The sequence below is a fragment of the Aedes albopictus genome, chromosome 2 (genome assembly GCF_035046485.1).
Source record: "Aedes albopictus strain Foshan chromosome 2, AalbF5, whole genome shotgun sequence".
NCBI lineage: Eukaryota > Metazoa > Arthropoda > Insecta > Diptera > Culicidae > Aedes > Aedes albopictus.
Window position 1 is genome coordinate 450,376,777 of NC_085137.1, and position 27,246 is coordinate 450,404,022.

Below are 27,246 nucleotides of genomic sequence, written 5' to 3' on the forward strand. Positions count from 1 at the left end.
CCAAAACCTGCTGTGAAGTAGCACTATAGGCTAATTAGCATTAAACGCCTTGTCGTAGAGGCTACTATAATGCTGAAGGAATGCTATTTTAAATGCTTACTGGTTACTTGGGTTTCTATATCTATTGACCTAGTTTCAATAACAACTCGAACCAAATGAAACCATTCATCATAGGTTTATCATTCGCGGAATTGCTGCAGTGATCAAAACTCGCTTGCAGTACAGCGGCAGCAAAAGCGGCAGATCTGCTCAAATTTTTGTGATTCAAGCGAACCCCCGCCGGCCGTGGCGGTCACCACCACTGATGCTATAATTATTGCATTTGCATCAATTTGCGAAGCTCCGCGCCGCTGGCCGGCACCGGCTGGACGGTAGTAGCGATCCATAAGAACCGTCAGTTGGAGTGAAAATGATCTATCCGTCATGTTTTGATGCAAGGCGTCCACGCATCCACTGCAAGTATATCTTCAATAGTTTAGAAACGGTTATAAATTATAACTAACTTATAAATTATAACTTATAATGAGTTACCGTTTGGTGGACGCAATGCCGCCCCTTCTGACGGTACAGATAAACCACCATCAATGTAACAGCTTGATTTCTCAGATTCGCACGCGTGTGAACATTCAAAACTGATTGCTTCTTTCGCCGCTGTTTCTGTTTATCAGTCAGTTCACCAGTCTTTCTTCAGTATCTACCGGTATGGCGCGAACAGCATACATCACACCGTCCGATAAACAGCAGTCTCAAATGTAAACACGCTGTTCAACACTTCGTACACAAGTGTGACGTGCTACACGCACGTGTTTACGCTACTGATTCCCTACTCAATCTAGGTATTTACTACTTATTGAGTGATTTTCTAATCTTATTTGTCCCACTGATATAAAAACGAGTTCTATTAAGCCATCTCGCCCCGCCGTTGTTAATAACACAATTAATTTGGAGATTAGAGCATCTGATATCGCCACTCCGCTACCAATCAACCCCCGAAGGTCAACACAAACGAAAATCGAAAACTGCCAAAAGTTCGAACGAGCGGCGCATGCTGGGTGTGTGAAGTTGTGATTCTTTTCCCACCGCACCGTCGTCGTCGCGTCATCATCGCCAGAATGAAAACGAGCCGCCCAAAGGAGAGCGATCGCATGCGAGCACCCGCCTTCGCACCGTTGCCCCAGTGGCCTAATGGAGAAGGCACCGGCCTCCTAAGCCGGGGATTGTGGGTTCGAGTCCCATCTGGGGTAAATCTCTCCGAATCATTTTTTTTACTGACTTGAGATATGTGCGCGCGTGGAGTGGAATGTTATCAAACATGTGGAAGATGTTCATCACTGTTTTCTCTTCTCTAATGGAATGTTTTATGGTTTCTTTAGCTTTAGCACCGCATCATTGATTTACCTATCATAGGGTATTGGTTCCCTTATTAAGCATGTGGCTCGCATTTTCATCTTACGAAAAACAAGGGATTGAAGCGCTGTTTGTTTTGTTTCTTATTTTTGTATTTTCTGTTAGAAGTGAGCACCCATGAATCAAAAAGAACGGAATCAATCGGTGCCGTAATCGCTTGTCTTCGAATAGGATGAATATGGGAGCGTGAGATTACTGATGGCACACATACCCTATATTCATTCAAATTGATTTGAGATTGCTTTATGTTTTTGGGTGGCGTCCCTTTATACCTGAAAGATGATGAATCGGTTCACCAGAAAAGTCATAAATCGGATAGCTGGGTGGAGTGATGCGCGCGCCTTGACTTGTTATCGCCCTCATCTGTAGAAAGTGTCACGGTTTCATTTTTGTTTTACGAGTGTCGCCTCTCGTTGGTCGTTTGAAGTGTTTGGGTTGATTGTATAGTGCGTTCTTGTTCCTAATCTGTGATTTTCGCTTCTCTCTTTTTTAGCCGTTGGTGATATCGAAATCGCGTCTCGTCAAGCACTTCGAGTTGAGTGAGTTGCCCGATGAGCTTGGTGGCACCGCTGCATACAATCACGACCAGTGGATACAGAATCGATTGGTAAGTTTGGGTTTATTTAATTTATTCAAGATGTTTCTGTCATAACTTTGATCTATAACAAAGCGCATCTTTTGACATTAACAATTCGATAGTTAACCCAGCTGGAAGCGAGATAATTATATTGGGGAGATTCTCTAAACTGTACACACTTATTTCTGAATTGCCTGTTCGGTACTTTTTTGACGAGATTATAACAGCAGTATCTCGGTAGTTTCGGTAATCGATTTTACTGAGGTTCAGTCAAAATCGTATGGAAAAGGTAAACAATGCTTTTTTGCTGAACGAGTTCAGTGCTCAACAGTTTTAATTTCGTAAAAAAATTACCGAACTCGGTAATCAAAATTAAGTGTGTATAAACAAGAAAGCACTACAATTCATAACTGTGAAAATGCTCAAAAATCAAGCCCGTGAAAAAAGAGACGGGAGTTTTAAGAGTTAATCTCCTATGATTGCCGATGTTCCATACACTAGAAGCCCCTCCGCCCTTCGCCAAAATTAGGAAAAACCCCTCTCTTTTTACCTTTTCTGTACACGGGCCGGTTAAAGAACACTAAGTACAGGTCGAGTTACAATGGGGAACGTAGTGCCATAAAGAAGAAGAAAAGTTTGTTCCTTATCTCGGCGTAAGGTTTTTTTTTTATTGTGGACGTAAAACGGGGTTAAGGCGTACTATAATTCCACATACAAACAGACGTAATTCTTAGAGGAAATTCATCAAAACTTTTGCCTGGTGTATTTTCATGAGCACAGAGCCACCTGTTGGAATAACCGCGCGAAACATTGTCGGCCATGATGGATTTTGATTTGACGTTTGTCTAACACCTGTAGGGTCCCAGTCGGGAAGGACATCCGCAGCGGCCAAACTTACCCGGATTCGAGACCACCGATTACACGCACCGTCTCCAGTTCTTCGATCCCATCGCTCTCCCAAAACACACACCTGCTGTCACACACTACACGCTCATGCATAACAACCCTATCGGCATTTATTACACACTTAATACAAACCCTACAAATTGATGCTGGTATGAACCCTACACCCCCATCCTTCTTTAAATAAACAGGTTCAGGATTACTCATCTTCCCAATAGCATTTGCCCACCCTGTGAGAATAATTTTATTTATTTTTTTTCAACTGTTTTTTAGTTCACAAATATGCTGAACATTCCATGGTTGACGTGAACACCATAATTGACAAAACCACGATTTCTTGTAAAAGCCAACCACACCTGATGCTTGCCATGTGAACCCTCTCCCTCCACTTTTATTGAACCGTTGCCATATATTTCGCTGTATGTGCCCTAACTACTGAATGAACAATTCTGCTATTGAAAAGTGAAAATATAATTCAAACTTCTACCTAGTCGGACGTGCATAAATCGTGGAACTGTCTGGAACACATAGTGTACGATACGTCTGGGTTAGCGGCAATTTGATCAATTTCTCATGAATTTTCTGTCAAATTTCTTCCATAACTATACGCATTTGCAAAACCCTACCCAAAGTATACAACATAAACTTTTCAAAACACAAAAATCTGATTGTGTTTATACATTTTTTTTAGCATCTGGTCGCTTCTTTAGATCAGATCATCTTCTGAGTCAACCTTAGATCCTCACAACTTAAATCACCAAAAACATTTTCTTTCAGAGCATAGCAAGTTTATCTAAACGTAGACTCATTATCAAGCTGTCACATTAAGCACATCAGCGCAATCAGCGGTGATAACTATCCGCACATACCCAACATATTGGTAGAAACTCATTAAATTCATAAAAATAAGTTCTGCATAAGCTATTCCCCACTCGAACTCGTACATACAAACAGCTGGCCAGAATATATTATGTCATCTACTTCAACACATAATTTTGTATTTAATAAACCATCCAAATTTAATTTCAGAAACTACATGAACTCAGACGCTCGATTTTAATAGATCCTAAGTTTGCTGTGATACCTATGTAGATTCGACCTATTCAAACTGAACGCCAGAACTATGGGGCTGTCCATAAACCACGTGGTCATGTGGGGGGGGGGGGGGGGGGTACCGTCACTAAGCATTTTGTATGGACGAATAAAAAATTTTGTATGAACAAATGACCACGCGGGGGGTGGGGTGGGGTTAAGAAGTCCCAAAAAAATGACCACGTGGTTTATGGACAGCCCCTATTCCCTTTTTAGACTGTTCCCAGCAGTGAGTGAGCAGTTTCTCAAATCATCTTTTTCAAATCATACTTCTCGGATCCACCCATTTTTGTCAATGGATAACACTCCTCGTAACACTCAATAAACCTCTCTGTATGATAATATCCATTGGATAATAAGTAAGCAGGAGCCTTTGAGTGTACTTGTCTAGTCGATAAACAAATTACTATGTAAGACCACACAAACTTCACCGGAAAATATTGAATAAATTGAGACTTTGTACTCCCACCTCTTGACAGATATACACAATTCCACGGAACACCACAAAAATCAAAAATCCGCATGTAAAACTACTCTACTGTCACAGAAGAGATAAGCCTCAAAAGAACCTCTGTACAACAACATGCCCAATGACCTATTAGCAGGGTACGAAAAACGGATCACGCCGAAAAACAAACGCTTTGTCCTAAGCGGTGCATGTCGGTAACAAAGGCGCTTCGCAACAAACGCATGTCAGGCGATGAGAGCAATAAAACAAACATCGCTTGCCGTGTGTGTGCCGATATTCCGGCTTTTCTGCTGAAACTTTCGACTCACATTATCGAATTCATAAGCATTTGGACGAAATAGGACTATTGCAAACCTCAGAGTTGAGTTTCAGTTGTAAAACAATGCGAAAATCACGAAGTGAATAGAACGAGACAAATATTGCTACCGTTTTTGTTGTGAACAAACTCGGGAGTGATTTTGTCATTATCTGCTAACGAGAAAACAAAACGTTGTTGCCGTGCTTTCTTTGTTGCCTATTTTTCGCTTGCGGTGGCATATTCTGCGTACACTGCCTATTAGGCTTCACTCAGGCTATCATCATTTATTCCACTCAACCGGTCATATAAATCTACATCATTTCCAAAAACACAAGGAAGCATCACTGGTCATACAAAATTTATGACATTTTCATTTCTACTCCAGCAGCCAGCTTATGTACTTCAAGACCCTCAACAACTCACTCTGATTACATCATTGATATCCAATCCAGACCAAAAAGGTAACCAAAACCGAACTTCGTCAATTTGGACTCGTCTCATCCTACTTAAGCGCAGTTTCGAGTTCGAAAGGAATCGCTCAAGAAACTTCTTGAGTGATTCCTGGCAGAAACTTTCTTTGGTGACTGTCATTTGAACTGTCATTTCTTTGCTACTGCGTACTGCGATCGAAGAAAACCCGGTTTCTTGAGCGATTCAGGCAAGGAATTTCCCATGCATCAAGATAGGCTGAGAAATTCCTTCTGATCTGCAAACAGCGCTTTACTTTAAAATTTCTAGCATTGATATCATAGACCGATCCAAAAGACTAAGGAGTGACAATAATCATGTTGTTCTGAAATCCAAGTTTGGGTACACAATATTCACCACCTCGTATACCTCGTGTGTACCCCGACAAAATTTCCAATTACATAATTAAATACTACCATCGAGTTAAAATAAATTCTATTGTTGAACAACAAATCATATAATTATCTATTTTCCTGCTGAAAAACCGTACTGGAACTGCAATACGTGTACTATCAATAGCACCAGAGATTTCAATAATAAAACACCATAAAATGAATGGTAGTGAACTTGAATTTGTTCCACAAAATATGATTTTTTTTAAGGTACTTAACAACCCCCATTTTTTTATTGCATACCCACGTGTTATTTATCCTTCGTTAAAATCGAATTTGAGCATATTACCAATCTGGCAGAGTTGCCATGAAAATAAGTTTTTCTGACTCCTGCGTCAAGAGCACATTTCGTCTTTACTGACTCTCCCCTTAATGGAACTCACTGATCAAATTATCTAACTTCAAATACCTGTAACTGTGTCAATCAACTATTCCTTAACAAATCCGAAACTAATGAGAAGTTCTTCTTCTATACCAGAAGCTAGACCAGAAGCCTTTACAAAATGTAGAATAAACAATTAATTTCCGGATTTCTCTTGCCTTAAGATGACTCTCGAAAACACTACTTTGTTTCCAAGTATAAGCCTAGACAGCTGCTTCCAGATTCCTGCAAGCCACGAGAAATTGTCTCACTAGCAAGCAGCCTGTTCGCTCAATTGTCAAAGTTATATCTTTCTAGTTACTATTTTCAATACAGTGCGCCCACGTTAACACAAAGGCCAACGGGAAAGATCTCCATCTTTCGACTCCTTGCCATTGCCCCAACCTATGACCTGGTCAAATTTCCATCGAGTACTGGGCCTAGCTCTTTAGCGATGTTCTGCTATGTTCCATCCGAGGTTCCATCTCAACGCTTGCTTGCAGATTTCTTATCAGCTCTTGCGTAGAGGGTGGGCAGCAGAGCTCCGCTTCCTCTCCCATTCTTTTGCTGAAATTCAGCTTCGCTAATCGGATCGAAGTCGTGACCCTCGAGGCTAATCGCTAGCGAAGTATCCCTCGGGGAATCCATGCAGTATTCACATCGACAATATAGTTCGGCGACACAAATACAATCATGAGCCAAACCACCCCTCCGAAATCATCAAGGTATACTGCCCTCTTTAAGGTGTTCCTAAACCATGGAATGATTAGTTAGTTCTCAAGAACCTCGTTTGCATTATCTGTGAAGACATGATACATAGAAGAGCACATTACCTTTTTCCCATCCACGTGCAAACTACTCATCCACTGTATATTCATCAACCAGGAACCCACTGACTACGGCTTCAATTTTTTTATTTTGACCGGCAACCCGCTACGGTCACATCTTCTTCTATGATCGGCAACCCGCCACGACCATCTTTTGACCGGCAACCCGCAACGGTCACAATTCTTTTGATCGGCTCCCGCCACGATCATCTTTGAGCTTTGACCGGCACCCGCAACGGTCACAACTGTTGTTTTGATCGGCTCCCGCCACGATCATCTTTGACCGGCACCCGCAACGGTCACAACTGTTGTTTTGATCGGCTCCCGCCACGATCATCTTTGACCGGCACCCGCAACGGTCACAACTGTTGTTTTGATCGGCTCCCCGCCACGATCAAAATTGTCCTCAAGACCGACGACCCGCCACGGTCACAAAACAGTGACGTCATTAATCACCCAATCCTCCAACATACTCACACTGCAAACATCACAAATTGTCGAGCAAATTGTTGCCACCTCTTTCTGTTTCATCATTTGCTAAAAACCTTCCCTGCGAACCAAAACCCAAAACAAATCAACTGCAAACCGACTCACAAAAAAATGCACCCACCGCAAATGCGAATGTCCATCCCATCCTCGTCGCCAGATGTAGGGTCCCAGTCGGGAAGGACATCCGCAGCGGCCAAACTTACCCGGATTCGAGACCACTGATTACGCGCACCGTCTCCAGTTCTTCGATCCCATCGCTCTCCCAAAACACACACCTCCTGTCACACACTACACGCTCATGCATAACAACCCTATCGGCATTTATTACACACTTAATACAAACCCTACAAATTGATGCTGGTATGAACCCTACAACACCCACACTACTACAGCAATCGCCAGTCATTTTCGTTTGCATCTTTCAGCCACGTGTACACTTGCGAACGTCAGAGCGATCGAATATTAGCGCCTCTGGTGGAAGGATCGCGGAAATCAAGTGAAATTTGATTTGATCGTTAAATGCACGTGCCAAGCCGCTTTGGAGAGTGTTACGTCTGTTTGTCTGTGATAATTCTTTTCTGTATTATTGAGACGCCTGTATCAAAATAACGAAGAAAAGTTCACAGCAGTGCTAAAACAATCTCATTAAATTGCTGAACTGAATGTTTTTGGCATTCATTTTCAGCTCCGCTGGGGACCGTTCATAAACCACGTAGACCAAAATTTGGTCATCTTAGACCCCCCCCCTCCCCCATCGTAGACTTTTGTCCATACAAACATTTTAAAATTTGTATGGAGCGTAGACTTTGGCTAGCCCCCTACCCCCAAGAAGTCCACGTGGTTTATGAACAGTCCCCTGTGAGATACTTGAAAGTGAACGCATAAATACTCAGCTAATTTGTGGAGGTAATGACTGCACCATGGTCTAAGCATGAGTTCTCAATTTTGATGAATGAGTGGAGTCGCTTTTACGAGAAATGAACTTGTTTCCATAGCTAACTATATAACACGGCACCGCTCGAAACACAAACGTATGAACACGTATTGGTCCATAGGCCAGTGGATCTGTTTTACCTACGATTATTAAGGATGAAGAAACTTTTGTCGCTTTTGCATTTTTTTTATCCAAATTCATCCAACTGCTCTGGCCTATACCATGGTATATGCATATTTTACCTATTATGCTAGGAGAAATGGTTTACCTAGTATGAACCATACGTCTAATTCACTATTTCTTTTCACTGAAGCTTCCCGGAAAACCAAGTATGGATGACAGCTTCTAATGTATGCTAGATCGCCATCCACAATACATAAAACACTGTTATGAAATCTCATTTGTACTCTGTACATATCTTTTTAACACTACTGATTCAATGGAGGATCTGACATACCTAAGTGAAGCTCTGCGCTGATGGCTGGTGCACCAGCCGCATGAGTGTGACTCAGTGTTGGTAAAAACTCGAATTTTTAAATCTCATGGTTGAGTTGTTTCAGGCGCGATTCTTGACTCGTTAAACTCACCGCAGAAAAAATCATGCATGAGTTGACTAGTGATTTCATGCATTGTTTTATTTCTTGACGTTCTTATAATTTTCATCAAACTTTTCAGGATTGTATGATAGAACTACAACAAATCTAGTGTACTCCATTTGATTTGGATTCGTTTTACAAGCGAATAAGATTTCGGCGCTTGACTCGTGAGAACGAGATTTTGCGTGAAAATCTCGCGCGTGAGAAAATGATTCAGAATCGCGCGCGATTTTGCTCACGCAGGAGGGGTTGCGTGAAAATCTCGCGCGCGAGAAAATGATTCAGAATCGCGCGCGATTTTGCTCACGCAGGGGAGTGTGCTTTAAGTGTGAGTTTACCAACACTGGTGACTAACCCATAAACAAATATGAGGAATTTTCTTTTCTGGGTGCCGATGACAGAGAAATTCCTGCTGTTGAACGCTGTCGCCATCCCGATGTGAGTGATGTGAAAATTATTGTTCTCTTTTCACCTCCAATTGTGAAGGATAGAGGCTTCAACATCCAAAGCGGTTCCGTGAAAAGATAAAAACAAAAACTAACGTTCGTTGAATACTGCGGATTTTTTGCAGCCGTTGTTCAGAATTGTCCTATTGCTTTGCTTATTGCGTTCCAGAAGTATTCCAGAGGGTTTCAAGGGGTTTCAAGGACTTTCCAGGGAGTTTCATGGTTTTAATGGGCGTTCCATGAGGCTTCAGAGCGGTTTAGAGGGGTTCCAGGGGTGTTCAAGGGGTCTCAGTCAGTGGTGTTCTGAGATATTTCGGGGATTACAGAGGGTTTCATGGGATTTTACGGACATTCCAGTGTGTTTTAGAGGATTTTTGGAGTGTACCAGGGGTTGTCAAAGAGTTTCAAAGGCGTTCCATGGAGTTCAGGGCTGTTCCAGTGGATTTCAGAAGTTTAAGGAGCGCTCCAGTGGTTTTCAAATTGGGGTTTGGGGGGCGTTCCAGGGAGTTTTATGGGATTTCAGTAGGTTTCAAGAGTTTTCAGTGACGTTCACGAGGTGTTCCAGGGCTGGCCAATGAGGTTCCAGGTTCGTTGCAGGGCGTTTCAAGAAGTTCCAGTGGTGTGCAAAGATGTTTCAGGAGGTCCTGTCGGTGTTCCAGGGGCTATCAAGGAGTTTATGAGGTATTCCAGTTTCAGCGATGTTCAGCGACGGTTTCAGGGGACCCAAGAGGTATTTCCAGGGGCTTTAAGGGGTTCCAAAAGGGCTGTCAAGGACGTTCCAGGGTGTTCCATCGGATTTCAGGGAGTGTCAGAAGCGTTCCAGAGGTTCTCATGGGGTTGCAAGGGGTTTCAAAGACGCTCCATCGCATATATATCCATGATATCACTTGAAACCCTTAAACGCCTTGAAATTCCCCCCCCCCCCCCCCTCTTAATTTCCTCTAAATCCCCTTAGAAGCTGTGTTTGCATTTTACAGCAAAACTTTTATATGGTTGTTGTCATGACATCATGACAGGCTATGTTCCAGTCTGCTCGTAGCTCATAGCAATTGTAGTCTGCAGAAGACAGTGAACGGCAACGAAATTAGAACCGATTAGTACGGCTTTAGCTGTGATCCCAGTTTTAGCTGTCAATAAATGAAAATGAATCAACATTTGATCGACAATCGAAGCGAAAATTGTTTCTCAGATTTTGTTTTTAGTCCGGGAATGGTAGCGTCGTGTGCTCACCATGACAAATGCACGCTTGAGGTATACAGCATGAGTGTGGTGTCGCTGAAGGTGATCGAAGGCGTGACTGCTCGAGGGTTAAATCACAGGGTGAAAACATAAGAGATTCCTGAAGAAGCCCCGTAAGAAATTTCTGTAGAATCATCTACAGGAGTTTTCGGATAAATCTCTTGAGTAATTTCAAAAGGAATCCCTTTTGCATTTCCCGGATAAATCACTATATGCATTCCTAAAGGAATTTCTAGAAATGCTTTGAGTAATTTCTGATGTTTTATGGGAGGAAATCTGTGAATCAACCATTTCAAGGCTTCCAGATGAAATTCCTGGATAAATTCATGAAGAACTCTGGAAGAAAAAAGTTCTGGGAAATATCTGGAGGAATTCTTTGAGGAATCGTGGCAGAAATATTTTGAGAAATGCTAACATGATTTCCAGGATAAATTCTTCAAGACATTTTTACAGGATAATTTCAAAACAAATCGAAAGAGAAATTCCTGAATCAGTATCAAAAGATGTTCCTATTTGGATACCATGATGAGGAGAATTTCTCTGGAAATTCATAAAGCAAGTCCTACAAAAAAAAAATCTATAGAGGAATTCTGGAGAAATCCCCGGCGGAAGTCATGGATTGATTGTTTCAGTAGTTCCCGGAGAAATAACTGAAGGCATTCATAGAGTTATTTTTAAGAAATTCCCTGAAGGGAGAAGAAGGCAACATGTGCGAGAATGTTGCAGCACCGTACGAGGGCGAATGAGGCGCGTTATATACAGGCGCAGAACAGACAGATCTCAGTCTTCCGGAGGAATGAGCGCCAGCAGGAAGAATGATATCACGAAGCGATGGAAGAACTGTACCGCGATAAGGACTCATGGAAATTCTACGAGAAGCTGAACAGCTCGCGCAGAGACTTTGTGCCACAAGCCGACATGCACCGAGACAATCACGGAAATCTTCTCATGAGCGAGCGTGAGGTGACCGAGAGCAAGCACCAAAGGTGGCGTTGTAACAGATCTAGGACTACGTGCGCAGGACGAAAGATTTCCAGCCCGTCACTTACAGGAGATTGAGGAGAAGGTTGGCCGGTTGAAAAACAACAGTCGCTGGAGCAGATCAACTACCAAGCGAGCTTCTAAAATATGGGGGAGAAGCACTGGTGAGCGCACTACACTGGGTCATTACCAAGATTTGGGAAGAGGTAGTATGGCCAGAGGAATGGATGGAAGGAATCGTTGGATTGCGGGAACTACCGCGCGATTACACTACTGAGCGCTGCCTACAATGTACTCTCTCAAATTTTATGCTGCCGTCCATCATCGATTGCAAGAGAGTTCGTGGGAGAATATCAGGCTGAATTCATGGGTGAACGCGCTGCAACGGACCAGATGTTCGCCATCCGTCAGGTGTTGTAGAAATGACGCGAATACAACGTGACCACACATCACTTGTTCATCGATTTCAAATCGACGTATGATACAATCGATCGAGAACAGCTATGGCAGATTATGCACGAATACGGATTCCCGGATAAACTGACACGGTTGATGAAGGCGACGATGGATCGAGTGATGTGCGTAGTTCGAGTATCAGGGACACTCTCGAGTCCCTTCGAATCTCGCAGAGGGTTACGGCAAGGTGATGGTCTTTCGTGCTTGCTCTTCAGCATTGCTTTAGAGGGTGTAATTAGGAGAGCGGGGATAAACATAAGTGGAACGATTTTCACGAAGTCCGTTCAGCTGCTTGGTTTCGCCGATGATATTGATATTATTGCTCGTAAATTTGAGACGATGGCGGAAACGTACATCCGACTAAAGAGTGAAGCCAGGTAAATCGGACTGGTCATTAATGTATCGAAGACAAAGTACATGATGGAAAAGGGCTCCAGGGAGGAACCACCGCGCCCGCCACCCCGATTTTCTATCACCGGTGATGAAATCGAGGCGGTTGAAGAATTCGTGTACTTGGGCTCACTGGTGACCGCCGACAACGACACCAGCAGAGAAATTCAGAAGCGCATTGTGGCAGGAAATCGAGCTGACTTTGGACTCCGCAGAACTCTACGATCGAACAAAGTTCACCGTCACATAAAGTTAACTATCTACAAGACGCTGATTAGACCGGTATGGGCACGAAGCATGAACTCTACGGGCAGAGGATCAACGCGCCCTTGGAGTTTTCGAACGGAAGGTGTTGCGTACCATCTACGGCGGAGTGCAGATATAAGACGGGACTTGGAGAAGGTCAATGAACCACGAGCTGCTGAGAGAACCAACCATCGTCCACACTACGAAAATCGGAAGGCTACGGTGGACGAGTCACGTCATCAGGATGTTGGATAGCAACCCGACTAAAATGGTTCTCGAGAGACATTCGACCGGTACAAGAAGACGTGGAGCGCAGCTAGCTAGGTGGGTCGATCAAGTGAAGGACGATTTGCGCACCCTTCGCAGAGTGCAGAACTGGAGACACACAGCCATGGACCGAGTAGAATGGAGACGGCTGCTATGTACAGCAAAGGCCACTCAGGCCTTAGTCTGACCGATCTGATTTGATGACTTTGTGTAAATTTAATATGCACTAGTGAAAAATTGTGAATTTTGAGCTACTAAACTCCATAGCAGCATATGGTTCTAGAGAGTCCTTTTATTACCCTACCAGTTACGGTTCTGGCATATCCGGAAAATTTAGATTGTAGTTTTTGCATTCCATGTATAAAAATTACAAAGTTAGTTATTCAACCAAGCTTGTGACTTGGTAAAGTTTAATGATAAGATTGGAGTGGTGTTCTTTGAGAAATATGTGTCAAAATTTCTTGTGGTTTTTGAGAGAAAAAAAGTGTGATAATTATGGATAAAATCCTAAATTATTAGAATAGTTTATATCTTGTTTGAGATATTTTTTGTAGAACTCTGAATTATTCATAATCTTAGGTTGGCTCGAATAAAAAAAAATCATGGCCCCCCTCTGGCTACGCCCATGGGAATATGTGGAGAAACACTTGGATAAACTTCTATAAAGGTTGCTGAACACATCGTTTGAGAAATTCATACTGCTTGGTAATTTCAGGAGGAATTTATCGAAACAATTTGTGGATTAATTCCTAGAGGTTTCATTGAATGAAATCCTGGAGGAATTCCTGAGAAAATATATGTGGAGGATTTCCAGAGGTATTCCAGAAAAAAACTTCTACTGGAATCTCTGAAAAAAATCTAGGGAAATTTTCTAAAGGAAAACCTGCAGGAATTTCTGCTGGAATCCCTGAAGTAATTCCTAGAGACATTCACGAGGGGATTTCCAATAGAACCCCTGGTGAAGTTCCTGAAGGAATTCCTGAAACAGCTTGTAAAAAACATGCGCGAATTGCTAAAGGATTCCTGGAAGAACTTCTGAAGGAATCCGCGTAGGATTTAAAAAAATCCATAAAACTTTTTCTGAAAGAATCTCTGGATAAATTTCTTTGAAGAATCTCTGAAGAAAGATCTGAACGTGGAGCGGACCTGGTGTGGTGGTTAGAACACAAGACTATCACGCCGAGGACCTGGGATCGAATCCCACTCCCGACATACTCACAAAATGTGGGTTCTTCCTTCGGAAGGGAAGTAAAGCGGGGGTCCCGAGATGAACTAGCCTAGGGTTAAAAATCTTGTTAATACAGACAAAAAAAAAATGTGTCGTGTGTTTATCATATCATACAAAGTTTCAACCAACTCGGAAACAAATTACAACACCAGGTGATCTGTGAGTTCGACATACAGACACACGATCAAACACGCAGTAACAAAGTAGTCACATTAACGGCTTGACATTGATTGGAACGGAAGAGAAGAAAGTTACAGGGCGTATACAACACAGTCGTCGTCTTGGACGTCCGTCACCGATCGTCATGCTTTCTGTCGCGTTTGTCGCTACCGACCAGACCAACCATCCGAGAGGAAACCTGAGATAACTTTCTGAAGATAATAGCAAGCAATAAATGCTGTTCAGCCATGCACATGCATACTACACATCCAGCCTCCACCGACTGACAGTTGCCCCTTATCTACCGCCACGTTACAGCTACCTACAGTCTACAAGTGTTCGAGGGGCTGGATGCATGTCTGCTTACGAAGTGAAAATGCAATAAATCATGTGTCCTGTCGATCGATGCCCAACCCGCCCTTTGAGGAGAGGAGACCTGTTGACCACTGGAACAGCATCAAGTTTGAATTTAGATTTTCTCTTTTAGAACCCTAGTCAAGATGAACTGCTATTTTTCAGGAAAATGGTCATTGACTTCGTATCTTTCTAAATTTCAGTCGTGACAATTTTGTTGTACTACCAACTTCTAAGAGTACATATTCAAGCATTTGTGAGATTTTGATAAGTTGAGTAAACTAATAGATTTAAAATTTTTCTTCGATAAACTCTTAGATAATTACAGCATTAAAATGTCCAATTTATTTTATAGAACTCGAACATACAGCTGAGGGCATTAATTTCTAAGCTTTAAATCTTCTTCAATTCGCACTCCATCCTCAAAATTACATGTTGTGCCCTAAATTTATGATTCAAGCCAATCTACGAACTCTCGGTTCATGAAAAAGTTGCACTGCATTAAATCTCTAACTGGTTCATTGAACTTATCGCGCTCTCATCGTTGCTTTTTCGTGTCTCCGATATTGTCACAATCATATTTTGAAACGATGATCTCCACTTTTATTTCGCTCACTTCCTCCAAAACTGTTTGACAAGTTTTTGTCACTCAACCTGAGATGCTCCGATGTTGTTGTGCCTTTCCGCTTATTTTCAACATTCGCGTTCTCCTTTTATAACAGAAAGTGTATGCTATGCAGTGTGCACCGAAACTCGCCCATCTCATTATCGCGATAAATTTTAAGATTTTTTCTCTTGATTCGCTCTTTTCTTCCCTCTTCTCCCGTATTTTTTCCAGCGCATTGAGGAATTCCGAAAATCCTACGATAAAGCGATCGCTGACCTAGAAAACCTGCACCGGGCGCTGCTGGACAACCGGACGACGGTGCGGGCCAGCGAGTCGGAACCGGCGCTCAAGTCCTGCCGGCAGTTGTACCAGGAGGTGCAGAAAACGTTGCTCCAAGTCATGGACGGAGGTGAGTGGCTCTTTTTTTTTGATTCCCTTCTTTTGGTTTCAATTTGCGTGTTGATGTTTCGGGAGGGACGACGCGACGACGGTTGATGACAGTCACAATAATGCAGTCAGTGGTGTGGTGGAATGTATTCCAAAGGGTTTAATTTCGGGCGGGATCCGGTTATTTTTGGCAATGCCATTTTTGCGAGCATGTCAGACGAGTGACAGTTTTTCAGACCAGTGAAACTACTTTCGATGGCTTTCTTTATTTATTGTAGATTACTTTCTTTGGTGATGGAGGGTCCCTTTTGTGGAACTGTATGCATGCACTGAAGAGCCTGTCACCACTCCGCAGAGGGCGCATGAGACATGGAGACAAAAAAAATGGTATACTAGAAAGGCAACAATGAGTATCGGTCCCCTAACCCGCATACTCAACCCGTAATAGATACCTGGTTCGAAAAGTAAGCGGAACCACAATCTGACTTACGCGAGCCATCTCCAATCAAAAGAATAGTTCCAGTTTCACAAGAAAATGTAGTGATCAATAATGGTTTACTTACGTTTATTGGTGTACTTATCCCTAGGTTGAACTTAGCCTATGGTTCTGTTGTGTGTGTGTTGGTAGTGTGGATGAGTATCCCACGGCGGCGGCATATCGAGCAATCCTGTCCGGACAGAGGGGGGAAAGACCACCGGCGTCTCGCCGGCAACCCCGCTGCTTTGCACGCCCTTGGCGTACCCACACCACGACACCACCATCTCACACCTTAATCCACCATTAGCTTGCTGGATCCAAGAAAAGCCTAGCATGGGCATTAAACGTGACGTTAGTATCAAAAAAACTGGCACTGTTTGGGAGATGTTAGAACGTTCCATTTCTACTGCGATCTTACCGATCTCAAAGATTTATTGCGCCTACTCACGACAAGCCATTAGGCTCATCACTTCTGCCATCAGGCTCATAACTTCTGCCATCACTAATCGGTACGTTCTGTGGAGACAATCGGCACTAATAAATTCTCCAGATCACAATGGAAACCACCATATGCCACTTACGTCGAGTATACCGCACAACTCACACAACTTCTTTTAAAAATAACGTTTGCACTATCTGTCTGCTTGGTTCACTTGATTGGAAATCGACAACTGATGGCAATCGATGTGCAGTGCATTGGTTTTATCAATTTCAACCATGCGATCTCTGAGTGGCTTGTGATCGGGTTGACCTCGTTTGAGCTCTACTCTCGTGATAGGTAAGAGATAGCATTGATCTCGTTCTAGAGAATGAGTACCTCGAAGGAAGGGTTCCTGATACTAAATTATCTAATTTATGGGGGCAAATTCAGGTGTGGTTTAATTCGGTGTCCGGTGATGTCGGGTAGAACTATGTGGAGAAGAAGCAGCTTGCGCCCAGCGGGGCACACTTTTGAGCAGTGCTGTCATGCTAAAATCAGAGCTGGTTACCCAAGTTTTCAAAATAGCTGCGCCCCTTATGATGCTACGCCCCCATATAAATAATTCAAGCATTGCGCTCAATTTAACTATTTTGCTGTTCCCAAAATAAAGCAAACAAGACAATTTTCCCGCTCACAAAAAAGTGTTAGTCTTGGATGTTAAAATTGCGCTCATCTTATACCAAAAAAGGATAATAGATTTTTCAGTTCCCAAAATATAAAGTGGCTATCTCAGATTCGAAAACAGCTCTCATCGTAAATCAATAACAATGTGAAAATTCCTTCGCTTTTCAATGAGCTGCGATCTCAGTCGTAGAAATTCCCTCAAAATATATCATTAACAATGTAATATATGAAATTACGGATTTATATGATTTTGTTTGAACAAGTTTAATCATATTTGAAAAATAATAGTGTAATAGTTTTCAATTTATCAAATTTGTTGGTCGGAAAAAATACATATCATAATTCAAAGAAAAGTGGTGTAATAGCTGGAAACTTCATAAAATAAAAAAAAACTAGTGGTGATATCAGATGAAAAACTTGCACTCATAATATCAAGTAAAATGTGACAAATTTTAATTCAATTTAACTATATTCTATTTATACTAGAAAATTGCTCTCATCGCAAATTGATAAAAATGTGAGAATGTCTGTCTACCCATTTAAAATAAAGGATTTGCAATCTAAGATGATAAAATATCTTATCTAATTGAAAACATTGAGACAATTTTGAAGTACTTAAACAAAATAAACGAGTTTGAATGTTAGATGAGACCATTGCGCTCTTCATACATTAAAAACAGAACATCAATTTGTCGGCTCCCCAAAATAGAAGCGGCGATCGAGGCGGTGATCTTATATTCATAAAACTTCACTCATCGGATAGCCATATGAAACTTCGTCGCTCTTTATAATAAAAGAGTCGCGTACTTAGTTGGAAAAATGTTGCTGTCATATTAAATAGATAATTTGAAAATTGCGCTCATCAAACATGTAAAAATGTTCGCTCTCCTCATAATATTAAAAAAAACTGTAAACTGAAACGATTTCTGTTAACTGACCAAAATAGAAAAAACTTTCGCTAACTTAGAAAAATTTGACCTACCCTAATACGTTAACTACTTTGAATTACCCTAATGAACTAGATGTAACTTGTTTTCCTTTCCAAGTAAACTTACACTACCACAACTATAGACAACCTGTGTAACCCAGTCAGAACATAAATAAAATGAGTCTATTGCAAACAGTAAAGCTGTTCGGGCGCGTTCTTTTGTTATTTCTCCCCGTCCGAATAATTCCCCGCGAGTTGGAAGTCCGCCATATTCGAAGTCCGCTGCGAAACCCTCGAAGGCCGGTTCCCGAGATTTGGTCGGTTGTGAGCTGTGACCGGGACCGGAAAAAAATCTGGATTTTACATGGTCCTTCGGCTCGGATTTTCGGTTCGGTCGTTTTCCCGGTATGCAAAAGTGCAAATCCGTCCGACTCGTGTTACTGTGAAATTACGCCAAGGATTGGCTGACACCGACAAGGTGTAGTGAAATTGAATCCTCCACATAAAATTGTGCGAGAAACGGTGAAAAAAGTGCGAAAGTGGCTAAAAATCGACGAAATTCGGTCGATATCCGAAATTGCGCAGTGAAATTTCTCGAAGCGCCACCGAAAGAAAAGAGAAGTTCAAGGGCGGCCATCTTGTGCCGAGAAATTTCCACGAGATTCAGCCAGGTTTCAGAGTGTGTGAGTGAAGGAGATCCAACTTGGATCACGAAGTACAGTGCCAGTGTATTGTGGGGAAAGAAAGCAGAGAATACGGCACTTGTGAGTGTCTTTAGTGGTGGCTACCCCGACCACTGCGGCTGAGTGGTACAGGCCAGGGATGCCAAATATACAGATTTTTCTGTAATTATACAGATTTTTTCGCAGCTTATCATACAGAATTCTGTATACCAATATTACAGATTTTCGGAAAAGGATGCAGATTATACAGATTTTTCAAAAACTTACAGAATTTCATACAGATTTTCCGTAAAATAATACAGATTTCATACAGATTTTCGGAAAAAGTAGTCATACAGATGATACAGATTTTTGGAAGGTCAAAATACAGATTTAAATTTGGCAACCCTGGTACAGGCCATCCAAGTGAGAAGAGAATAGTGCGCCGTTCAGTTGTTGCTGTGTATTCCCCACGCAGACCGCGCTGCTATGTGCGTCGGCGAGAGCAGAGCAAAGAGCGAACTGCCGTTCGTTTGCTCGCGTTTCATTTTCCACGCTGTTCCCGAGGATTCTCTGCCAGCCAGCCACAACAGGGATCGACTGCTGCTGCCGTCATTGAGTGAGTACCTACGCTGCTTCTTTATCATTGCACACGACTCGCGTCGTGGTTCGTTAACCCGTGCCGTTGTCGTCGGCGTCGGTGAGGTACGACTGTTCGTCGTCTCGTTTAGTCGGTTCGGTTGGTCGAGCCTATTGCCTGGTTTAGACGGTGCAAGTGACTTGATTCCAGTCAGTTGAAAACGCCCAATTGAATGCGAATTGAACGTATAAACACCACCGTTCATCTCACTTGAGCAACTGACTTGACTTGAACGAAAGTTGAACATGTTGAACTTTTCCGTTCAAGTCAAACGTAATCATCTCACTTGCCCCGTCTGAACCCACGATTCATGTGAGTTGAATTCAAGTTATCTGTCAGATGAGCTGAATTCAATTCAGTTTGCTTACGCACCGCGCGAATTGATCAATGTAAACACTTGCTTCAACTGAAATGCATTCAAGAGCATGCAAGTGGCCGTTCGAGTCGTTTGCTGAGTCTAAACACATCATTCGTTTCGAATGAATATATTTGAGAAGTTGGCAAGTGAAATGCTCGTTTCAGTTGACCCATGTAAACCAGGCATATTGCTGGCACGGAAAGAAATTCGTTTCGTTTCGACTGTCGCGTTGAGCCACCGTAAAGACAATGATTAAGGTTGAGGGTGATAAGCAAGCAGATGTCCTGAGCAGGGTTCCTGATTTCCACTTTTTATCTTCTTCCACATTCGAAGACAGTCAGCAGCGAACGGTTGTCGCTTTAGTTCGTGTGTATGCTTGTCAGCGACGACAGCAAACTCCGGCGAACGGTGGGAAGCCACACTTGGAAATTACTCATTCGTCAACATTCGCATCGCAAGCGAATGCGATTCGTGAGTGATGCGATTGATATTGTGCATACGAATATTTCATGTTTTCGAATTATTTTCTTTGCTAATCTAGCATTTCAACAACAATACAGTAAAAATGTACAGGGGATACTCAAAATAACTGGGACAGGTAAAATTTTCACTTTTCAAAAAATGTTCAATTCGCTGTAAATTTTTGAAAAGGGCATCAAATATTCTCAAATTTTCACTGTAAGTTCATCAACTAGTTGTGGAGAATTCCCAGAAGAAATTCCTGGAGGAATCCTTGGAAGAATTTCTTGAGGATTAACTAAAAAAAATTCAAGAGAAATCCCTGGAGGAATTCCTGGACGAATCCCAGGAGGAATCCCTGGAGGTATTCCTGGAATAACGCCTATAGGAATTCCTGGGGGAATCCCTGGAGGAGTTCCTGTAGGAATTCCTGGAGGATTTCCTGAGAAATTCCTGGAGGAATACCTAGAGGTATTTCTGGAGGAAATTCTGAAGGAATCTTTGGAGGAATCCCTGGAGGAAGCCCTAGATGAATTCCTGGAGGTATCCCTGGAGAAATCCCTGCAGGAATTCCTGGAGGAATACTTGGAAAAATTCCTGGAGGAACCCTGGAGAAATTCCTTAAGAAATCCCTGGAGAAATTCCTCGACGAATCGCTGGATGTATTCCTGGAGGAATCCCTGGACGAATTCCTTGAAGAAACCTTGGAGGAACTCCTGGAGCAATCCCTAGGGAAAATCCAGTAAGTATTCCTGGAGGATTTCCTGAGGACTTCCTTGAGGATTTCCTGTAGGTATTTTTGGAGAAATTCCTGTAACAATGCTTGAAGGAATCCCTGGAGGCATTTTTGAAAGAATTATGATAATTAGCTTTATTAAGAACAGGGCCCCTATAGCCACAGCTATAAAGGCGTGGGTATTCAGTATGACCAAGCTGAGGGTGACGGGTTCGATTCCCGGTCGGTCCTGGATCTTTTCGTAATGGAAATTTCCTTGGGCATAGAGTATCTTCGTGCCTGCCACACGATATACACATGCACAATGGTCATTGGCAGAGGAAGCTCTCAGTTAATAACTGTGGAAGTTCTCATAGAACACTAAGCTGAGTAGCAGGCTTTGTCCCAGTTGGGACTTTACGCCAAGAAGAGGAGGAGCTTTATTAAGGAAATTTTCAGCCCTTTGCTGGTCGATCTCCGGTTTTTTTGAAAGAATTCGTGCAGGATTTCTTAGAGGAAACCCTGGAGGAAGCCCTGGAGGAATTCCTGGAGGTATCCTTGGAGAAATTCATGAAAAAAAATCCTTGGAGGAATACTTGAAAAAAAAAACCCTAGAGAAATTCGTTAAGGAATCCCTGGAGAAAATCCTGGAGGAATCGATGGATGTATTCCTGGAGGAATCCCTGGAGGAATTGGTTAAGGAAACTTTGGAGGAATTCCTGGATGAATTCCTTAAGGAGTCCTTGGAGGAATTCCTGGAGCAATCCCTGGAGAAATTCCTTGAGGAATCCCTGTAGGAATTAATGGAGGAATTTCTGGAAGATTCCCTAGAGAAATCCCTGGAGGAAATCCTGGAGGAATCCGTGACGAAATTCCTGGAGGAATCCTGGAAAAATTATTTAAAGAATCCCTGGAGAAATTTCTGGAAGAATCCCTGGGGAAATTCCTGGTGGAATTTCTTAAGGTATACTTGGAGGAATCCCTGGAGCAATTCCTGGAGGTATTTCTGGAGGATCCCCTGGAGGATCCCTTGGCGAAATTCCTGGAGGCGCCCTGGAGGAATTCCTTAAGGAATCCCTGGAGAAACTCCTGGAGGAATCCCTGGAGAAATTCCTGGTGGAATTCTCGGAGGTATTCCTGGAGGAATCCTTTAGGTATCAGTAGGTCGGCTCCAGAGGCACGTTCTCCTCCATTTGGGAATTTCCTGAGGAATTCCTGGAGGAATCTCTGCAGGTATTTTTTAGAGGAATCCTTGCAGGAATCCCTGGAGGAAGCCCAGGAGGAATCCCTGGAGGTATTTTTTGAAGAATTTCTGGAGGAATCCCTGGGGGAATCCCTGGAGGAAGCCCAGGAGAAATCCCTGGAGGTTATTTTTGGAGGAATTCCTGGATGAATCCTTGGAGGAATCCCTAGAGAAAGCCCTTGGGGAATTCCTTGAGGAATCCCTGAAGGAGTTTCTGGAGGAATCCTTGCATGAATTTTTTGAGGAATCCCTTGGAGAAATTGCTGGGGGAACCATTGAGAAATTCTTGGAGAAATCCCTGACGAAACTCCTGGAGGAATCTTTGGAGAAATTTCTTCCGGAATCTCTGTAGGAAATCCTGGAGGAATGCCTGGGGGAAATCCTGGAAGAATCCCAGGAGGAATCCCTGAAGGTATTTCTGGAGGATAGCCTGGAGGAATTCCTTCAGGAACCAATTGAGGCATTCCTGGAGGAATGTCTGGAGAAATTCCTGGAAGAATCCTTGGCAAGGGCGTAGCCAGGGGGGTGGCAGAGGGGGGGCCGTGTCCCCCCCCTGACCGAGCAACTATATTCTAACTTAACCGAGAAACATAGATGATCAGAGCTGTTTTTGACTAGTAAAAATAAAATTCTCCTGCATCCTCGTATTTTTTTTAATGTATGCAGGAATTCCTTCGGAAATTCTTGAAGGAATATCTTCGAAAATTCCTGAGGGTATTCCTTCGGAAATTCCTGAAGAAATTCCTTCGGAAATTCCTGAAGGATTCCTTCGGAAATTTCTAAAGCAATTCCTTCGGAAATTTCTGGAGCAATTCCTTCGGAAATTCCTGGAGGAATTCCTTCGGAAATTCCTTGGGGCGTTCCTTGGGAAAATCTTGGATGAATACCTTTGGAGATTCCTGGAGAAATTCTTTCAGAAATCCATAGAGAAATTCGTGAGGAAATCCTTAGGTAAGTTCCTTACGAAATTCCTGGACAAAATAATCCCAAACTTCCTGGAGGAATGCTTTTGGAAATTCCTGGAGGAATTCCTTCGGAAAGAAGCTGGTCGAATGTCATTGAAAATTTCTGGAGAAATTCCTTCGGAAAGTCGTGGAGGATTTTTTTCGGAAATACTTTTTGGATTTTTTTTGGAAATTCTTGCAGCAATCCTTCGGAAATTCCAGGAGGAATTCTTTCGGAAATTCCTGGAGGAATTCTTTCAGAAATTTAGGGAGGAATTCCTTCGGAAATTGCTGGACGAATTCCTTTGGAATTCCAGGAGGAATTCCTTTAGGATTTCCTGGAGGAATTCTTTCGGAAATTCCGGGAAGAATTCCTTCGGAAATTGCTGGAGGATTTTTTTCGGAAATTCCTGCAATAATTTCTTCGGCAATTGCTTGAGGAATTCCTTCGGAAATTGCTGGACGAATTCTTTTGGAAATTCCTAGAGGATTTTTTTCGGAAATTCTTTTTACATTTTTTTTTTGAAATTCCTAGAGGAATACCGTCGGAAATTTCTAGCAGAATTCCTACGAAAAATCCTGAAGGAATTCTTTCGGAAATTCCGGGAGGAATTCCTTCGGAAATTGCTGGACGAATTCCTTTGGAGATTCCCGGAGGAATTCATTCGGAAATTCCAGGAGAAATTCTTTCGCAAATTCCTGAAGGAATTCCATCGGAAATTGCTGGATGAATTCCATTGAAAATTCCTGGAGGAATTCCTTCCAATATTCCTGGAGGAATCCCTTCGCAAAATCCTGGAAGAATTCCTTCGGAAATTTCTGGAGAAATTCCATCGGAAATTCCTGAAGGACTTCGTTCGGAAATTACAGGAGGAATTCAATCGAAAATTCTTCGGCGAGGCACTTCGAAAAATCTTGGATAAATACTTTCGGAAATTTCTGGAGGAATTCTTTCAGAAATTCCGGGAGGAATTCCTTCGGAAATTGCTGGACGAATTCCTTTGGAGGTTCTTGGAAAAATTCATTCGGAAATTCCAGAAGGAATTTCTTTAGGAATTCCTGGAGGAATTCTTTCAGAAATTCCGGGAGGAATTGCTTCGGAAATTCCTGAAGCAATTCTTTCAAAAAATCCTGGAGGAATTCCTAAAAAAAATCCAGAAGGAATTCCTTCCAAAGTTCTTGGAGGAATCCCTTCACAAATTCCTGGAAGAATTCCTTCGGAATTTCCTGAAGGTGTTCCTTCGGAAATTCCTGAAGGAATTCGTTCAGAAATTCCTAGGGGAGTTCCCTCGAAAAATTTTGGATGAATACCTCCGGAAATTTCTGGAGGAATTCTTTCAGAAATCTATAGAGAAATTCCTGAGAAAATCTTTGGATGAATTCCTTAGGACATTCCTGGAAAAAAAATCATTCTAAACTTCTTAGAGTTATGCTTTTCATGACTCCTGGAGGAATTCCTTCGGAAATTACTAAACGGATTCCTTTGGGAATTCCAGGAGGAATTCCTTCGGAAATTGCTGGAGGATTTTTTTTTCGGAAATTCCTGCAATAATTTCTTCGGAAATTACTGGAAGAATTCCTTCGGAAATTCCTAGAGGTATTCTTTCGGAAATTCCTGGAGAAATTTTTTCGGAAAGTCTTTTTGGATTTTATTTTTGCAAATTTCAAGAGGAATTCCCTCGAAAATTCATGGAAGAATTCCTTCACAAATTCCGTTAGGAATTCCTTCAAAAATTCCTGGAGGAATTCTTTCGGAAATTCCGGGAGGAACTCCTTCGGAAATTGCTGGAAGAATTCGTTTGATGATTCATGGAGGAAATCTTTTGGAAATTCCTGCAGGAATTCTTTCGGAAATCCTTAGGGGAATTTCTTCGGAAATTCCTGGAAAAATCCTTCCGGAATCTCTTGGATGCATTCCTTCTGAAATTCGTGGAGCAATTATTTCGGAAATTCCTGGAGGAATTCCTTCGGAAACTCTTGGAGGAATTTCTTTAAAAATTCCCGGAGGAATTCCATTGGAAATTCCTGGAGGAATTCCTTTGGAAATTCCTTCGGAAATTCCTGGAAAAACTCTTTTGGAAATTTCTGAAGGATTTTTTTTAATTCCAGGAAGAATTCCTTCAGAAATTCCAGGAGAAATTCTGTCGGAAATTCCTGGAGAAATTCCATTGGAAATTTCCAAAGGAATGAATTTCCGATGTAATTCCACCAGAAATTTTGCGAAGGAATTCCTTCAGGACTTTCCAAATAAATTCTTCCATTTATTTCCGAGAGAATTCCTCCAGGAATTTCCGTTGCAATTCCTCCAGGAATTTTTCAGGGAAATCCTCCAGGAAATTTCTGAAAAATCCCTCCACAAATTTCTGGAGGAATTACTCTAGGAATTTCCTCAAGGGAATTCCTCTTGGAATTTTCAAAGGATTTCCTCCTGGAATTTCCGAAGGAATTCCTTCATGAATGTCCGAAGAAATTCTTCCATGAATTTCCGAAGGAATTCCTCCAGAAATTTTCCGACGGAATTCCTCTACGAATTTCCGAAGAAATTCCTCGAGAAATTTCCGGAGGAATTCATCCAAGAATTTCCGAAGAAATTCTTCTAGGAATTTTCAAAATAATTCCTCTTGGAATTTTTAAAGGAAGTCCTCCTGAATTTTCCGAAGGAACTCCTCCATGAATTTCCGAAAGAATTCATCCATGAATTTCCGAATGAATTCCTCCAGGAATTTTGCGAAGGAATTTCTAAAGAATTTTCCGAAGGAATTCCTACATGAATTTCCAAAGGAATTCCTCCAGAAATTTTCCGATGGATTCCCTTCACGAATTTCCGAAGAAATTCCTGAGAAATTTTTCCATGAATTTCCGGATGAATTTCTTCAGAAATTTCCGGAGGAAATCCTCCAGGAATTTCCAAAGGAGATCCTCCAGCAATTATCAAAGAAATTCCTTGTGCAATTTCCGAAGGAATTCCTCCTGGAATTTCCGAAGGAATTCCTTCATAAATTTCCGAAGGAATTCCTTCAGGAATTTCCGAAGGAAATCTTCCAGCAATTTCCGAAGGAATTTCTCCTGGAATTTCCGAGGGAATTTCTGCAGTAATTTCCGGTGGAATTTCTCCAGGGATTTTCAAAGGAATTTCACCTGGAATTTTCAAAGGATTTCCTGCCGGAATTTCCGAAGGAATTCTTTCATGAATTTCCGAAAGAATTCCACCGGGAATTTTCGAAAGAATTTCTCCAGGAATTCCTGCACGAATTTCGGAAGGAGTTTCTCCATAAATTTCAGAAGGAATTCCTCCAGGACTTTTGCGATTCAAGGATTTTCTGAAGGAATTCCTCCATGAATTTCCGAAGGAGTTCCTCCATAAATTTCAGGAAGGAATTTCTCCAAGTATTTCCGAAGGAATTCCTCCAGGAATTCCCGAAGGAAATCCTCTACGAATTCACGAAGGAATTCCTCCAAGAATTTCCGAGGGAATTCCTCCAGGATTTTCCCGAAGAATTCCTCCATGAGTTTCCCGAGGAGTTTGTCCAGGAATTTCCGTAGGAATTCCTCCAGGAATTTTCAAAGAAATTTCTCCTGGAATTTTCAAAGGATTTTCTCCTGAATTTCCGAAGGAATTCCTCTACGAATTTCCAAAGAAATCCCTCCCGGAATTTCCAAAGAAATTTCTTATGGATTCGCCTTGAAATACCTCCAAAAATTTCCGAATGAATTCCTCCAAAAATTTTTGACGGTTGTCCTCAAAAAATTTCCTTAGGGTTTTCTCACATAATCCCCAAACGTGTTTCTGAAGGAATGTTTGAAGAAGTTTCTCAAGTTTTCGTAGGAGTTCCGCAATACATTTTTGAAGAAATTTCGCTGGAATTCCTTGAGGAATTTCAAAAAGATTTATAAAAAAAAAACGAAAAAATTCCTCAACGAACTTATCAAACAATTTCTCACGAAATTTCCGAAGGTATTTCATAAGACATTTCAGACATATGTCAAAAAAAATCCAAACGGACTCCTTTAACAATTTCCGAATTTTCCTTATCAAGGCTTTTTTAAAGGAATTCTTCAAAGAATTTCCGAATGAGTTCCTCTAGGAAATAAAAAATCACAAAAAGCATTTCTTCAGCAATTTCCGAAATATTTTTTCAAG

The 27,246-nt window shown here is 42.0% G+C and overlaps 1 protein-coding gene and 1 non-coding gene across 10 annotated transcripts in view; both read left to right on the forward strand.

Moving 5' to 3' along the window:
- The window catches only part of LOC109419679 (titin), a 556,752-nt gene that overhangs the window by 143,116 nt on the left and 386,390 nt on the right, over positions 1-27,246 (forward strand). For all 9 annotated transcript variants that reach the window (XM_062853862.1, XM_062853867.1, XM_062853868.1 and 6 more), the window contains exons 4-5: positions 1,901-2,014; positions 15,418-15,595. In XM_062853862.1, the coding sequence (XP_062709846.1) occupies positions 1,901-2,014; positions 15,418-15,595 (292 nt within the window). The remainder of the gene's footprint in view (positions 1-1,900; positions 2,015-15,417; positions 15,596-27,246) is intronic.
- Trnar-ccu (transfer RNA arginine (anticodon CCU)) lies at positions 1,172-1,244 on the forward strand. Its single transcript has one exon. It is a non-coding gene; the product is annotated as a tRNA-Arg (tRNA).